Raw genomic sequence first — 18,032 nt, forward strand, 5'->3', positions numbered from 1 at the left:
CTTGAGAACAAAGAAGATACTAAGAATAATACTAGTTTAGATGAGGGTAATCTGTAATTTCTAATATGCTTATGTTTTATAAAAAAAAAGAAATAATCCACTTTTAATCAAGAGAAGACAAAGCTGTAATATTATTAGTATACTCTTATCAATTTATCAAGGACATGAACTAGAAGAAGATGCATAAACTTGGAAAATTTGTATTAAAATAAAAGTGAAAAAATAGAAATAAAGTCGTATGTATATTAAAAAGAAACTGGAATAGTTATTGCTAAATGACAAGGAAACTAGAGACTCTTAAATCTAGACTAGAAGCAAGAAAAGAGTTGACAAGAGTGAAGAGGGCTTCACTCTTACTTCTATATATACTATCTAACTAGAAGCTACGTGGCAATGTTCTATAGGACCACTAATATGTGTTGATTTTGCAAGACACATCCCTTAGCTTACAAGACAAGTTTTCTACATATGGACCACATAATTAGCTTGTTCTTCAAGCTACCAACATATGTCATATATGGCCAACTTGTTGATCATGTTTCTAACCTAAAAAGTCAATTAAAGATACCTATAAAGTCAAAGCAGTGTCTATAAAGCTTCCATAGAAGATATTATAAAATTCACCTACTTTTACATACTATTATCTAAATCATATAAGTAATTATTGATTTGCAAATGTATGTCCATGGCATATGTATGGTTAATCATGATTTATTTTATGAATTTGAAATGCCAACTTCATAAAGTGAACATAAACTTTGAGTACATATATTTAAATATCTTTTGACATGATATTATTTTAAATATGTTTATCAACAAGCTAGATCATGAATTAGTCATAAATTGTTTTAGAATTAAAAATTGATAAGTTGACAAATTGACAAAACATATATTACAAAATATTTTTTTAAACTAAGGTCCATGAAGCTGCATTTTGTTATGAGGTGTGAGATAAAATAAAAATGACAAAGCAAAATGCATAATTTTTGAAATGATTGACACCAATTGAACAACCATTACATACTGCCATTGCTTTTGAATCTTGTGTGCCTTCTTTCTAAAAATGCTTGCAAGGGCCTTCTTGGAGGACATTCCCAATCCACCCTTCCAAGCCCTAATGTTGGCAAAGAAGAGTCTTAAACAATCTTGACGAGACTATTCTCTGCTCTTGTGAGAAGAGTCTATCCAAGACTATTCTCTTGTGAGAATAGTCTCGTCAAGACTATTCTCTATTCTTGTGAGAAGGGTCTTGGGTAGAGGAGATGATTGGGCACAAATGACAAGCTACCCTTTGCACTCATGAAAGATAATGATCCAAGTCATCCATATCAAGCCATACTCATGAATACACCACATGGAGTAGAGTGACATTGGACTAAATTAACCATCACATGATTTGGGAGTGTGGCTTTAATGAAATTGGGGTGGCTTTAACAAGTCCTTATATATATATATATACACACACATATTCAACATGTCATCATAAACATACCTACCATAGCAATTTCATTGCCTGTTCTTGAGGCTGAGTTCATTGTAAGGCCCTCGAACAGACACCTGCTGGAAACTGCTTGACCGTGTTCAGAAATTCAGCATCAGACCTCTCAAAACCGTCATTGTTGCGTGAACAGTACAGAAGAGTCTCTACCATCCGAGTGTGGTTGAGGATACCTACATTCAAACAAGCTTTCGCTCCTTGACGCTGGTGTGGAGACTTTGTTGGAGGTTAGGGTTAACTATTTGCTTGATCGGGAGTTGCAAAGAAATCCATTCCGTTTCATTCCTCTGCAAAACAAGTGCTCGGAGTCCTTTCCGTGATTTGAGTGAAGAGAATGGAATCAGCAACCATGAGGCAGGTGCAGTACTCCACGTACCACGGCGGCAGTAAGACACTGGAGGCAAGCTTCTTTCAATGGTTACACCCTGCTTTGCAATTTATCCTCAATTAAATTGGGTAGACATACTTCGGCGCGATTTTGTACGTCAATGCATACATTTCAGAACATGCTAGGTGGAATATCGTTGCATTGTGTTGATTTGTGACGTCTATCATGGCGCTTAATCTTATGCGGAGGAACGTGCGGAATGCTGAGAATGTAGCGATTGTTGGGGTGGCAGTGCGTGGAGGTACCAATTCCGAAGCCCAAGGCGGGCGAGCTGCTGGTGAAGGTGGAGGCGATCAGCGTCAATCCGGTGGACTGGCGTATCCAGGATGGCTTTATGAAGCACATTCTTCCTCCCAAGTTCCCATTTGTCCCTGGCACTGATGTTGCAGGTGAGGTCGTTACTTTGGGCCCTGGCGTCACGGGATTCGACCTCGGCAACAAGTTCGTTGCGTACATCCACATTCTAGTGAGCCTCCAATTTGCGAACCGAGTCCGTCACTCATTGTAGATGCACCCAAAACACATCAGCTTCAGCATGTGCTCTTCTCGCATGCATTGGAATCGAGTCTATGAATATGGTGAGGTATTTTTCTATTTATTGACGGTGATATAAGCAGAAGGGGGGAGGATTTGCGGAGTACGCTGTCGCATCGGCATCAAGAACAGTAGTGCCGCCACCAGGGGTATCAGCATCGGAAGGCGCATCGGCCGTGGTGGCTGGTTACACAGCGCTTCAAAGTGCCCGGCAAATGGGCATCAAGAGCTTCGCAGGCGGCAGCGAGCACCTCAACGTTCTGATTGTCGGCGCGTCGGGGGGCGTGGGCATCATCCTCCTTCAGCTCGTAAAGCTGGCGGGGGATCGCAGCATGGAGCTAATGAGGAACCTGGCAGCCGACGAGGTGCTAGACTACCGAACTCCTCAAGGCGCAACCTACACCAGTCCCTCAGGAAGAAAATACCACATCGTCCTGAACTGCGCCCACTTTGTCCCCTTGTCCAACTTCGCCGCGGAGCTGCAACCTGATGCAAAAGTGCTAGACATGACGCCCACCTGGGCTAGCATCATCGCCGCCATGTTCAACAGAATATCGATGCGAAGCCCTCATAGATTCGAAAACTTCTACATGATGGATAATGGGGAGGATTTGGAGACTATTGTCGAGCTGATGCGAGCGGGGAAAGTGAAGGCAATGGTGGATTCCATCTTCCCGCTTTGCAAAGCGGACGACGCGTGGGATCACAGCATGCAGCGGCGGTGCACCGGTAAAGTCATAGTGTGCTCATGTCTATGGGGAATCAGTGGGTCACGCAGCATGAGTTCCTGCAGCTGCTTCACCTGAAGCTTTACCTCAAAGGTGCTCTCCATGCAACCCTAATCCCTGAACCCTATTCATTCCTTTCCAAGGTTTGGGTCTTCATGTGCTCTTGTTGCACTTCCAATTCCACATGTTGCACTCTGTGTGCCACCAAATTCCCTGACACTTCATCATTCTCTTCTAGTTCACCTGGAACTTGCTTCTTAAACTTTCGCTCTTGTTTGATTTTTGCATAGGAAAGCTTCTAATGGACTTGAACATAAGTGAGCATTTAACCTAAATAAGTCCTTTTTTTTGTATGAAATTCATACCAATGCAGTACTTTATTATCTTGTATTTATTTTTTTTTCTCAGTGTTTTGTATAATTGAACATTGAAATAAGTTCTTTATTGAAATTCAAGTATACTAGGAAATTAAGAAAATATAAATTTTTGATTTTGCAAAACAACAAGTTTGTAGAATTAATTTTACTATATAATATATATATATTTAAGTAATTTCATTGCAAAGAATTTGTAAATTGCTTTGATCATGAAATTCTAATATTTTTTTGAGGTATTGCAAATGTCACCATAGTTATTGCTATTGCCACCGCAATCTACAATCCATCATATGCCACCATATTTTTTGCCATTACCACCTAAACTTGTTATACACCACATGACATCCTTTATCAATGCTATTTTAAGAAGTATAATTTATTTATTGTTTATTTGTACTTATAACTATATTTCAAAAGTTTTGAAATAATAATATTATTTAAAATAAAAATTCCAATTTATAAATAATAGTTATAAAATTTATAAATATTAATAAAAAATATCAAAAATAACATAAAACTAAAACTAAAACAAATATTGAACACACAAGGTGTTGTAACAATAGCAAAAGCTATAGTAGCATTAGTATTAGCCTTTTTCTAAAACAACCATATTCATATTCTTTAATTTAGTCATTTTTACATGTCTTTCAAATTAATTCAAACATTATGTGACTATTTGCTAAAAATAATAATAAAAAGTAAAAACTATAGAAGTTATATTTTATTTAGATTTTTAAAAAATAAATAAACTTGCTCTTAATAATATAACATGCAAAACATTCATATGAAATAATCTACTTGAACAATTCAAAGATTCATTTTATTTTAATATGTATTTATTACTAAAAAAAATTAAATTTTTATAAATAAATAAGATAATAAAGTTCAATAATAAGCTATTCAATTTCTATCTTAAAAAAATAAAAGAAAAAAATAGTTATATCAAAATTTGTGTATATTTATAATAATAATTATAGCTTGTGAATATAATATATAAGGTCATTTGGAACTAGTGTTTAAATTTTTTTCTCTCAAAAGTATATTAAATATAAGATATATATGTATATTAAATAATTTTAAATAAATTAATCATTGGCATATAAAAACAAATTTTACATTAAAATCTTTGATAGTTTTATGGAAATTTTGAAAATTACATATTAAATTTAAAGATATAAATTTAATTACTATAATTATATTATTTTATAAAAAATAGTAACCTATAATAGTAATTTTTGTAATATTTATTCAAATATGTTTCAAATTTATTAAAGATTTAAAGCAATCTACAAATACCAATACTATAAATGTGTCTACATACATATAATAAATATTTCTTTACTTTATTTTGAAATTTATTAATTTTACTAAAAATATTACATATGAAATATGTATTCAATATTTTATAAATTTTTTTAGATGTTGTAGTCCTTTTAATAATAAAAAATACTTATTGAGATATATATTTTTTAAATAATATATCTATGTGCAACTGAGAATGAAAAAAGAATATCAAATAGAAGTATAAGTTAAAATTTTAAAAATATTAGAATAACTATTTTAATTATAAAAAATTAAATATTCTTTAATAAAATAATAATAATAATAATAATAATAATAATAATAAGACTAAAATAGCTTCAATATGGTTTCTATATATACTAATTAACAAAAAGACAATATGGAAGCTTTCTACAAATTTATAGGCTTCTATATCAAATGTACAAGTTAAAAGTTGCTTTTGAAGTTTTTCACATGATGTGGCATCAGGTGCCAAATTTGGTCTAATATATGTAATATATTTTGGTTTAGTGGTTTTTCATCTATTTAAATTTTTTGTTGATTGACTTTATTAGTGTCAACTAAGATTTGAAGACTTAAGTTAAAAAAACCTCCTTAACTTGATATTCTTGTCAAATCAAGTCTTATGAGTGATTTTAGAGAGAAAAAACTTGTACTGTAAGGGTTTGCTTGGCCATGGTGATTTAGCCATTTAATAAAGCTTTAGGATTTTTTTTGTTCATACTTACCTTCTTAAATTCTTCCTTTATGATATAAGAGGTAACTTGATCTAATTGTATGTAGATTCATCATTTTTTACTTAAGAAGAAAGCTCATCTCTTCAACCTGTGGTATAATAGATTGAAATTTAAAAATAATAATAATAATAATAATAATAATAATAACAATAATAATCTAATATTTTTAGTATTATATTTTATAAATTTTTATTTAAATTACTAATATATATACAAATTTGAATAGAATTTAGAATAAGAAGTTGTTGGCTTAATGGATTATTTGAGCTTGAGAGTATTGTCTTTTAGAATAGATACCCAACTATGTAGTGGTTCAAGGCGGATATTGAAAGAATGTTAGGATGGAGGTTTTGGAATCAAGTAGGATTTTTTTTGCTAGAATTTTCAAGATGGAAGATTGAGTACTAGTTTGGGATTTTTTATGCCACTTTTTTATTTTTATTTTTTCTATTGATATTTTTTAAAAAATAGATCTAATTTTGAGCTTTCCAACAAGCTATAGAACATAAGAAATAAAGCTATGAAGAAAGAGATTTAAGCAAATTTGTAGAAGAAAGTTACTAGAATTTTTAAGCAGCAAATTTCAAGATTGGTTTGAGATTTTTTATGCCATATATTGGATTTTTTTTTTATTCTCATTGAGCTAAATTTTACTAAGATTGAATTAAAAATAAATAAATTATAGATATTTTAGTGAAAAAGGATTTAGATTTGACATTAGAGTTAGAAATTGGATGCATCTTAGTGTAAGAAAGAAATTAATCTATAAATTATATCTAGCCTTTGAATTGCCTTTTATATTTGATTTCATTTGGGACAACATTTTGCCTTCTTACAATCTACTTGTGACTAATGATCCTATGTTCTCTTGAAGAGGCTTGCCCTCTTGACAAAAATTTGGTACTTCTACTCAGAGCATTCTTGGAATAATTGGGAGTATAAGTGAAGCACAATGGAATTATGGAGCTAAGATTCAAGCTTGAAGCATGAAGAAGAGTTCATGAGTTAAAAAGATGGAAGTGAAAGATTTTTGATATTTGAAGATGATGGGTGATTTTAGAGGGGCTGGTACAAATAATATTGAGGGAGTAAGTACCAAGTATTTGCTCTTGGCTCTGAATATGTTCATGAAGAGACAACAAAAGATATGATCAAGAAAAAAAGATGTGACGAAGATATTATAAGGCATGGACAACAAGCATATGAGGTTTGATAGAAAGAACATCACTAAGCTTTTATAAGCATATATCAAAAAGATGGAGGTATATTAAGTTCCAAAGTTTCATTGTATTCTTAGTTTTGAATTGGCATGCATTCTTGAAATTAGAAAGAGAGTGAAGGATTTTCACGGAAATAATTTAGAAACTTGGAGTGACTTTGAAGAGAGATTAAGATATAAATTTTTTGATGAAGATTTGGATAGAGGTACAAAGAGGTTGTTTTTGGAATAGGTTGAACAATAATCAAAGAAGTTTATAGCCTCTAATAAGTTGCTTAGGAAATTTTAAAAAAAAACTTTCAACTCTCATATTCATAGAGACTTTTATTAGATGCAAAGAAGATCAAGCTCTTCTTACAAGTAATAGATGAAGTACTAAGAGATATGGTTTTTATCCTCTTAGTTGATAACTCCTCTAAGAAATATTTAACTAATAAGTAGAGGAGAGTGAAGGATGCAGTCCTATTAGTGATCAAGTAATAGTAGATGAAAATAAAAAGAGAGATTTTGAAGCATGAAGGTCTATCATCTATAATACCAATTATTCTATTGTCTAGTCATATCTATTTCAATCTAAGAGATATATAAGACTTTTTTCAAAGATATCCTTGAGAAGTTAGTTAAAGGCATGAAAGAATTGAAAATAGAGATAAGTGAGTTGAAAGAAAAGCAAAAAGATTTTTCTATGTGTGTATCAGAGAGATCAAAGGAATTTTTAAGAAGTGCATGTATTGTAATAGTTTTGAATATGAAAAGAAAGATTGCTTCAATTATGATGAGGACTTGGAAAAAGAAGTTATCTTCTTTAACGAAGATAGACTTACATTCACTGCTACGGAACAATCTTTAGAACTCAATTTTAGAAGAAGAGGTATAAAAAATCTTATAGTAGAATTTTTTGGAAGAATAAGTGGATTACATGTGAGAGAGGCCAAGTCTTATCTCATTGAAGTAGAGATTGGAGGCATAGTAACTACCTTGAAGCCACCAAAAGAGGCTTTGACCAAAGGTGTGAAGCTATTAGGAAGGCAACAAATTGAAATGACCTACTTGATGCTATTAGTATCAAATTGTTTTTAAGTAGTTATAAAGATTTGAAAGATCAAGATGCTATTGTAGAAGAAAAGAAGACTACATCCTTTCAAGAAGATGTGACAATGCTCTCCAATAAGAAGAAGTAATCAAAAGATAATGAGTCTATTAAAAGATGAAAAAGTCCTTCCTATCAAAAAGCTCAAGCAATGCCTTCATCTCAACCAAAGACCAGAATTGGAACTTAAGACAATCGAGCAAAAGACAAGGAAAAAAAAAAAAAAAAAAAAAAAAAAACTCAAATAAGCTTAAAAGTAAAGATCCTTCCTCTAAATTTCAATTGGACATCAAAAGCTCTATTGATATGAAGGATATTTTTGAAGAAAAAATTCTTGATGTAAGAATTGAGTTCATCTTAAAGAAGGCACTTGGCATTGCAAAAAAGAACTTCTATGAGCTTATCATTGATGTCATCAAGCAAAGGAGGCAAATGGTAGTGGAGGCGGTTATGGTAAAAGTATTGGATTCCTATTTGACAAAGGAAGAGGACCAAGAAATACGGAAAGTTTTTTTTTCAAATTTATGCACTATATTTGAGGAGATGCCACTTAAAAGAAAGGAGGTGATTATTCAAGGCCATGATAGAGGCAAAAATTAAAGAAAAGCAAGGAGCAACAAATAAATGGAGTATGGTATAGATATAAGTGAGGTAAATAGGTTTAATTGTTTTTTTTACATGAGGTTTGAGGATTAAAGGATGAGTGCTCAATTTGCATATTTTTTTTGGATTAGAACTACTATAGAGGTTCAAGTGAAATTAAGAGACCTAAAGGAACATACCTTCGTGCTTATTGATCATGGATTGGAAATTAATATTATGTCAAGGAAGATTTATGAGATAGACAAATAGCTCATTAATGTTGACTATGGATGGATGTTGAGGGCCGTCAATAATAAGTGAGGTAATTTGTATGGGACATATCTAGGAGTTTGAACAAGGATTGAGGATGTAGAGGGAGAGCAAAATTTCTTTATATAAAACTTTGATATTTACCTTCTATCATGATTATAAAGATAGAGACCAAGATTTTAGATGATGGCTCTCATTATGTAAGAATTAAGGACTATAATAGAAAAAAATTAGTACAATTCCTTATAATAAGACCAAATCATGAATAAAATAATGAACTATTGAAAGAAGCTCTTTTGAAGGCCAATGAGGAGCTTTTGGATATCTAAAGAATACTCCGATAGCATCGGGGTGTAAAGATGCAAGTAATTCTTTTATCCATATATTTAACAATATAGATAGTTTTGAGTGTGGATTTTTGGATTTGATAACTTCGAGGATTTTTAGATTTTAAAAGATTAGAGGTTTAGGAGGTGGATGTCGTGATGTAATACAACTATATAGTGAAATTATAATCAAAGTTTAATTTCTAATTAATATCTAATTATCTTAATTCAATTATAATTTGAGGTATCTAAACATGGTTTTTATAAAAGCCTTTTATATTATTTTCTTGTCTTAATAGTTAGTAGATTGAAGGTTAGTTAGTAATTTTACCTTCTAGGTTGTAGTGACTCTTTTATTACCTTAGAAAGACCATAAATTAATAAAATCAGGTTTGAAGAGGTAAATAATTAGTATAGTTGGTACTAGGATTAAGTTGAAAATAGGATTGGACTAAAAATCCTTAAGATAGGATAGATTGATACCCGAGGGTCGACCATTTGTGAGACCGGGTCGAAATCAGACCTCTAGCCACTAAAATGACAGTCTAGGGCCAATTAGGGTTTCATTCAAAGATCAAAGGTTAGGATTTGAGAGCTAGCTTGAAGTTCTTTCCACAGACATAAGAATTGTTTTGAAAGGATTTTGGAAGATTTAACAATTATTGTTCAAAGTTAGGGTTTCTATTAGTGATTTGGATTTTATATAATATAATTAGAGCTAGAAATTTTGGCTAGTTTGTGCAATTGGCGTTACATCTACAATTGAAAATTTGACACTATTTGGATTATTAGGTGTGCTAAGTGTATACAAAATTTTGTGATAATCTAAAGGCGTGGTTTAGAGATATGTAGTTTTTAGCACAAGAAGATTTTAAAAAGTGGTAGTTTGAAGTTGGGTAGGTTTTCTATGATATCTGAAGATCTATTAGTTGGATTAAAGTGAAAATTGGCATGGTGTTGGAAGACTTAAAGATCAAGCTACACACCAGTTTTGAGTTAAAGTGAATGGTTGGAAAGGGAGAAATCAATGCTGGGATTTCTGCTTCACTTTTCAAGTTAGCGGCCGAGTGACATTGCAATTTTTGGAGGTTTTCTCACAATTTGTAAGTTGAATTGGGCTAAAAATTCTTGAGCATATAGAAGACTTGCATTGAAAATTGTATGAAAAATTCCACATCAAGAAGACGATCGGATTGGATGTTATAGCTTATTAAAGCTCACTGATTAGAATTGGGATTTACAAGAAAAATTTAAATTGCTTAAATATGAAAGTAACAAGATAATTGAGATTTATGTATGGTTAAGACTACTAAGAAGAGTGTTTTAAGCACTTTTGAATTGAAATTCAGATTATATTCTTCTGGTATGGATGAAATCTATTAGGGTTTCTTAGCTACTTATAAAATATAATCTCACCTTCCATAGCTAAGTACTTAGTGCATTCCTGAGCAAAACAACACGTAATATGACATAAGTCGTGAATCCAACGTGAAATTTTGGGGTGGAAGGTATTGGATTATATTTGTGGTTATTTAAAATTGATGGCACAAAAAAAAAAAAATGTTGAATTTAGACTTTTTGATGGAGCTTTGGTTGGAGCTTCAAGTGGATCTTCAAGCGCAACTTCAAGTGGATCTTCAAGTGCAACTTCAAGTAGAATTTCTATTAGTGAACAAGGTATGTACCTTGATCCAAACATTACAAATATGTTTCAAGCATTTACATTATTTATGCAACAGCAATAGGGCAATAATTGCAAAGAGGCTTTGGCAATCAAAGCATTGCAAGCAGTAGTTAACAAGGTTGACCAATTTGATGGGAGGGATATTTCTAAATATTTAAGATGTTATGTGCGAGAAATAGAATCGAATCATGTTTTTGAAAAGGAAATGATTTAATTATTTGACCTTGCTATGGTATCAAAGATAAGAGAGCATATAAGATCTATTATGGGGTAATTCCGAAGTTCATGGAAGGTATTTTTACATGCATTAAATGATGAATATTTTTTGGAAGATACTGTCATGGACATACACATATAAGTTAGTAATTACATGTATAAATAGGTAGAAGTAAGTAAAAGTAGATAAAATTTAGTTAATTCTATAGTATTTGGTATAGAAGCTTTTTAGAAGCTTCATAGAAGTTGCTTAGACTTTATAGGTATCTTTAATTGACTTTTTAGGATTAAAAATATGGTCAATAAGTTGGCCATGTGCCACACATATTGTTAGCTTGAAGACCAAGCTAACTATGTGGTCTACACATAGAAAAACTTGCCTTGTAAGTCAAGACATATGTCTTACAAAGTCAAGACATATTGGAGGTCCTATAAAATATTGCCATGTAGTCCCTAGTTAGATAGTATATATAGAGATAAGAGTGAAGCCTTCTTCACTCTTGTCAACTCCTTTCTTGCTTCTAGTCTAGTTTCAAGGGTCTCTAATTTTCTTGTCTTTTGGCAATAGCCATTCTAGTTTCTTTTTTAATATACATATCAAGTTATTTCTATTTTGTCATCTTTCTTTAAGAGAAGTCTCACTTGTTTATTTGTCTTTATCATGTTCTTGTCCTTGACAGATTGACAAGACTACACTTACAATATCAGAGCTTTGTCTAATCTTGATTAAGAATGGATTATCTTTTTTTCTTAGTAAGACATCAGCATATTAGAAGTTGTGGATTACCCTCTTCTAAACTGATATTGTTATTATATAGAATAGATATTAGTTCATTTTTGTAAGATATTGGTAAAATAGATGAATAGTCCATAGAACAATCAGTTCAGAGAGATGGATGGTTGATTTAGTTATTAAAAGTAGTTATTATAGGATTATGATATCGTATGGCGTGATTTGCTATCTGGGAATACACACGGTATCTAACTATAGAGAGTGTACCTTAAACCTTTATATGATTCTTTTCTTCGCTTCCAAAACTCCTTTATTTTTGTATAAAACTCCAAATATAACAAAATCCCTTCAAAACATAATTTTCCCGCTAAGGGTTTTCTCACCCCGAACTTTAGAAAATCATAACTATTGATCTAACCGTTCAGTTTATTTCAAATTTACAAGATACGTAGAATTTACTCTTAAATTTTACCACAAAAAAACCCAACCGCAAATTTACTCCCGATCTTTTGGCATCTAAGAAATCCTAGCAGACACTCCAAACCCTAATTTATAAGCACCCAAAAAACTATTTTCCTTATATCTCAAAAATCCGAACTCTAAATGTCATAAAACTTATGCACAAAGTTTATTCACATGCAATTACACATGCCTTGAAATTTTGAGCCAAAACCTTGTCAAAGTGCTCAAGATATAGCTCAAGAGACAAACACTAGTAAATCGGTTTACTTACTACCATTAGATTACATGCGCTGACTTCAAAATCCAATAACTCCTTTATCTAAACTTATAATCCAGTAAGCAGTATGTGAAAAGTATAGCCGCAAAACTGCTCTCTCCAGTCGCAGTCGCCGATCCTTAATTGCCATCCGTACGCGTCCGTTATGCCCAAAAGAGTGATAGTAGGTCCAAAACTAACATCTTAACTTTGAGTGCCTATAACTTCTTCATAAAAACCCCAAATGACACAAAACTTGCACCAAGACTTTAATCCAAAATCTAAACCTTCTGACCCTAGCCTTCAAAGTTCGAATGGGCTCGAGAAACTAACCCTAATCCCTAATATGGCCTCCAGCAGCCTCCTCAAAGTCCATTGGTCATGATTTTTGACCAATAAGAATAGAGATTTTCATTATTCATCTCCATGCATCTATATTGGTGCCCTAATTACTCCCTTTTCTACCAAAATCCTTCTTCAATCCTTTTTCTTATAAGATTTAGATAATTTATGCTCTAAATACCAAATAAAAGAACCAAAAGAAGTTTTCAAAGGTCACCAATGTCTAACAAAGGTGATTCTAAATATTTAGAAGTTATTATCAATCAAAACCAATCTTAAAAGCCACTATCAAAAGTAAATTAAAGTTATACAAATTCTATAGTAATCTTTTTAAATAACCTCTTCTCAAAGTAATTATCAAATTATATTCTGCAACCAACTAAAATCTACTAATATGGCTCTTACCATGTTATTTAGTAAATTATATATTAAGTACATAATTATATTATTTTTATATTATAGCTGAACTACAACACAACAACGATATGCCTATAAAGTTGTGAACAACTTAGTGTCTCAATCTGTTCCCGCTCCTGAAACTGTTTCATTAAGATTTTACATAAAATTCTATTAGTCTTTTCCATTTGTCCATTGGTTCTAGAATGATACGGTGTAGTCTTATGATATTTTATCTCATATTTAATCGTAAGTGCTTCGATTGTACTATTTATAAAATGAGTTCATCGACCACTAACCACTTCTCGTAGACAACCGAACCGTATAATAATATTTTCATACAAAAAAGTTGCTATTATACTTGCACTATCGATTTTCGTAGCTATGGCTTCAATCCATTTTGTTACATAATCTGTTGCTACCAGTATATACCATTTTTGTCCATTTCTCGAGGCTGATGTAATTTGTCCTAATAAATTAATTTTCTATTTTTCAAAAGGTGCTTGAGCCAGAATTGGTACCAATAGCATTGTTGAAGTTCCAGTAGGTCGACCCATTCTCTGACATGGGTCACAATGACGGACGAATTGGTGGGCATCTGCAAACATTGCTAGCCACCAATAACCAACTTGTAAAGCTTTACGAGCCGTGTTGTCTCCTGCAAAATATCCACCACAACCTTCCAATATGGTACGTATTTTAGTCTGATAAATACAGCGGCGCAAAACTCCATCCTTGCCTTATTTATATAAAGCTTCACCATTGTATAAGGTGCACATTTTAATATTAAGCATCATTTAAGCTTTTCATTGAAATTAGATGGGAAGGTTTGAAATATCAAGTACTGAATTATTTCACTATATTCTCAAGTAATTACATCTATCGCAAACAGTTCTGCATCAGATAGTGCATCATTAATGGGTTCATTACCTAATATATTAGATAACCGAGATAAATGGTCCGCATTGGAATGTGATTTTCTTAGACTTACGTGAATAGTAAAGTCAAATTCTTGCAAGAGTAAATCCATCGTGCAATACGACCACTCAATTGAGGCTTATTAATCATATATTTTAAAGCATCATGGTCGACATGAAAAACAAATTTATAGCAAAGAAGATAATGTCAAAACTTTTGTACGAAATAAATCATCTCCAATGCTTCTCGTTCGGTTGTTGTATAATTTCTTTCACCTGCTACCAATTAAAGACTTACATAATAAATAAGGTGATCAAAACCCCGAACATCTTTCTGGCTTAGCACAGAACCAATCACAACATTAGATGCATCCACATAAACTTGGAATGATTTTGTCCAACAAGGTGCCACCAATATTGGTGCTGAAACTAATTTCTATTTCAATGTTTTGAATGCAATTGTATATTCCTTTGTCCAAAATGGATTAGTCCCATTAGTTGGTAGTTTCTTCAAGAGATTTGTCAAGGAAAGATATATAACTGCGAATAGATAGATAAATCATCGATAATAACTAACATGGCCGACAAATGCTCAAACACTCGTAACAATGTCTAGTTGCTTTAATTCTACTATAATCTTTATTTTATCTGGATCTGTAGCAATGCTTGCCATCGAAACTATATGATCCAACAGTTTACTAGAAGGCACAGCAAATTGGTATTTTTCTGAATTTAAAGAAATTTCATATTTGGCACATTGATTCAGACATTGACCTAGATATTCTAAATCCTTGGCTCTCATACTAAATGTACAAAAATCATCTAGAAATATTTCCATTGAAATTTGTAGATAATCTTAGAACGCATGCATCATTATCTTTTGAAATGTATCTAGTGCATTGCAAAGCCCAAACGGCATAATCTTATAGGCAAAGATCCCCCAATCCGTAGTAAAAGTAGTTTTTAACTAGTCTTCTTTTGCAATTTTAACTTGATTATAACCGAAGAATCCATCAAGAAATGAATAACATTCATGTCCAGTGATGATATCTAATATACTATCTGTGAATGGTAAAGAAAAATAATCCTTCTTGATAGCCTCATTTAATTTGTGGAAATCTTGATAGATGCAAAATTTTCTATTCTTTTTTGATACCATAACAATTAATGAAATCCATTCACTAAAAGGAACTAGATAGATAAATCCAACTTCTAAGAGTTTATCCAATTCTTCTTTTACCATAAGTGAGTATTTTGGATTAAATTAATGTTGTCTTTAACATACTGGTATAGTGTTCTCCTCCAATATAATTTGATGTTCACAAACTTCAGCTGGAATTCCTTTCAAATCTGCATATGACCATGCGAAAGTAGTTTTATGTATTAAAAAGTAATCTACCCAAGTTTCTTTCTCCTTACCTTTTATACTGTCATAAATCTAAATGATTTGGAGAGCCTCTCATGTACCTAAATTAATTGGTTCACATCGTAGAATTTCAGGAGTCTCTGAAATAATGTTCTGCTCAATTTCAGAATCTTTCATAAAATCTAACAAATTAGAACTTTTTAACTCGAGTTCCATAGCACTAACATGATTAACATCCTGTCTATTCATCCAATATGCAACCATATAATCAGAATCGTCAATAACATCTAGAGAAACTAAGTACTCTGTGTCAAGGACAAGAACTCGATGAAAAAAATAATTCAGACAAGTGAGCCTTTACTCAAAGAGAGGTAACAAAATATATATAAACAAGTATATATATTGAAAGAGAAACTGGAATGGCTATTGCCAAAAGACAAGAAAACTAGAGACCCTTGAAACTAGACTAGAAGCAAGAAAGGAGTTGACAAGAGTGAAGAAGCCTTCACTCTTGTCTCTATATATACTATCTAAGTAGGAGCTACGTGGCGACGTTCTATAGGACTTTCAATATGTGTTAACTTTGTAGGACACATGCCTTGACTTACAAGGCAAGTTTTTCTACGTGTGGGTCACATAGTTAGCTTGATCTTCAAGCTAACAACATGTGTGGCACATGGCCAACTTGTTGACCACGTTTCTAATCCAAAAAGTCAACTAAAGACACCTATGTAGTCAAAGCATCATCTAGGAAGCTTCTAAGAAGCTACTATATTAAATATTATAGAATTAACTTACTTTTACTTACTTTTACTTACTTCTACCTATTTATATATGTAAATATTAGCTTACATGATTATGGCCGTGAAATTACCCCCCCCTTCTAGAGACGAGTTCCACGAAGAGCGGTCATCATATGTTGAGAAAATCTATGATGCGACGAATTATATTCGCCACATACTCTGATCTTTGTTCTCTTCGAAGATGATTGATAGGACCTCTCAACCATCGGTAGTGTCCCATACTAGGGCGGAAAGACCACCCAGTTATTTGATCATTGTTGAGGCCTTCGTAACTTCCTTCGAATAGAATATTTGGAACACCATCAGGAGTTGTTCCTACCTCTAGAAAATCACCAAACATCGGGAGTCCCTTTCCAAATCGTGATACCAAACGCGTTGTATCTCACCATCTATTCGAGGAAAAACATGTCTTTCTTGAGAATCTTCATCTCGATTGCGTCGTCTTGAAGGTTGTGACAAATATAATGTCTCATCCGCTAGGTCAGCAAATGAAGGCTCTTGAGTTGAATCCGCTGGTTGTTGGTTTTCCATCTCCTGAGCGCCACTACTACAATGAAGCTACGAACAAGAATTCAAAGTAGAATGTTATCTTGCCTAGATGTTGTTTCTTTTATAAAAAAGGTTTTCATCTTGATTTTGATGGATGTCGTCGATGAAAAGCCTCCACCGCCTTTGCTACATTTACAAGATTCTTTATTAGCTCCCATGTGCGTTCACTAATACCATATCCGTGCCAATGGACAAGATATTCTAATTTATTTCTGCGTCGCCTTGAATCTAAGACTTCTTCTACTTCAAACTCTTCATTATTGTCTACTTCTATAGGAGGAGGTGGAGCTTGTCTTCTTCTTGGTATGTCCACTGTCTTGTATGATTCAAGAAGAGACACGTGGAATATTAGATGGATTTTCATTGATTTTGGTAGATATAAACGATATGCAACTGGATTGATTTAAGCAGAAATAGAAAATGGTCCAAGCCTTCGATAGTCCAACTTATCATAAAGACGAGTGGTCTAGATATTGGAATGAAGTAACCATACCTTATCACCCATGTGGAATAGTGATTATTCCTTTCAATAGACATCCACATTGATCTTTTGTTGTTCTTGAGCTTCTTTTAATTGCGCCTTGATCATTGCATGTAGCTCTGACAAATGAATTGCTAAATCTTTCGCAGAAAGATTATCAACTTTTGAAACGTCGAAAGTATCAAGTCATGGATGATAACCATAATTAGCAAAGAAAGGTGTTTATTTTGTAGAAGAGTGTACCATTGTCGTATTACATGCTTTCTTGCTCGAGAACGCGTCAGGCGTCTAGCTGTAGAAGGTAGTATGGAGATTCACCGATAGTCAAGCAGTCTATCAGTTTTTGACTGTTGGAATATAAACGACTGCAACAATGTACCGTAAATCTATACGGATGCTCTTCGACTGCTTGTCGAAGTCCTTTTTGCCCCAGTCGGTAGGTCTCTAGACGTTACAGAGAACCCCGAACAATCCAAACTGTTAATCTTCAATACCGCTTTGTACTTACGATCTTGTATCCACTGACTGTCTTGTTAGATTAACCCAATAAATTTCATTCACTCCGCATACTCAATGCTATAGACACCCTTTTAATCCTTCAATCACAGACGTAACTCGATTTCACAAAACAGTCAAGAGTATTCAAACCCACTTCATTGAAAATCCCGATTCACCATTACAATACTGACTTCAGCAACGATTGTCTCAGTCTTCCCAAAACTCTACGAAGAAAAAAATCCAAATTCTATGTCTTTCCTTCCCCGACCCGAAGCATG

At 32.8% G+C, this 18,032-nt stretch overlaps 1 protein-coding gene across 1 annotated transcript; it reads left to right on the top strand.

The window, feature by feature from the left end:
* Positions 1–1,486: 1,486 nt before the first annotated feature.
* On the top strand, positions 1,487–3,584 carry LOC112277907 (chloroplast envelope quinone oxidoreductase homolog). Its single transcript, XM_024510751.3, has 3 exons — positions 1,487–1,898; positions 2,119–2,352; positions 2,504–3,584. The coding sequence occupies exons 1-3, from the start codon at positions 1,833–1,835 to the stop codon at positions 3,224–3,226; spliced, it is 1,023 nt and encodes a 340-aa protein (XP_024366519.3). The 5' UTR covers positions 1,487–1,832; the 3' UTR covers positions 3,227–3,584.
* The last annotated feature ends 14,448 nt before the right edge of the window (positions 3,585–18,032 follow it).

The sequence above is a fragment of the Physcomitrium patens genome, chromosome 26 (assembly GCF_059467195.1).
Source record: "Physcomitrium patens ecotype Gransden chromosome 26, ASM5946719v1, whole genome shotgun sequence".
NCBI lineage: Eukaryota > Viridiplantae > Streptophyta > Bryopsida > Funariales > Funariaceae > Physcomitrium > Physcomitrium patens.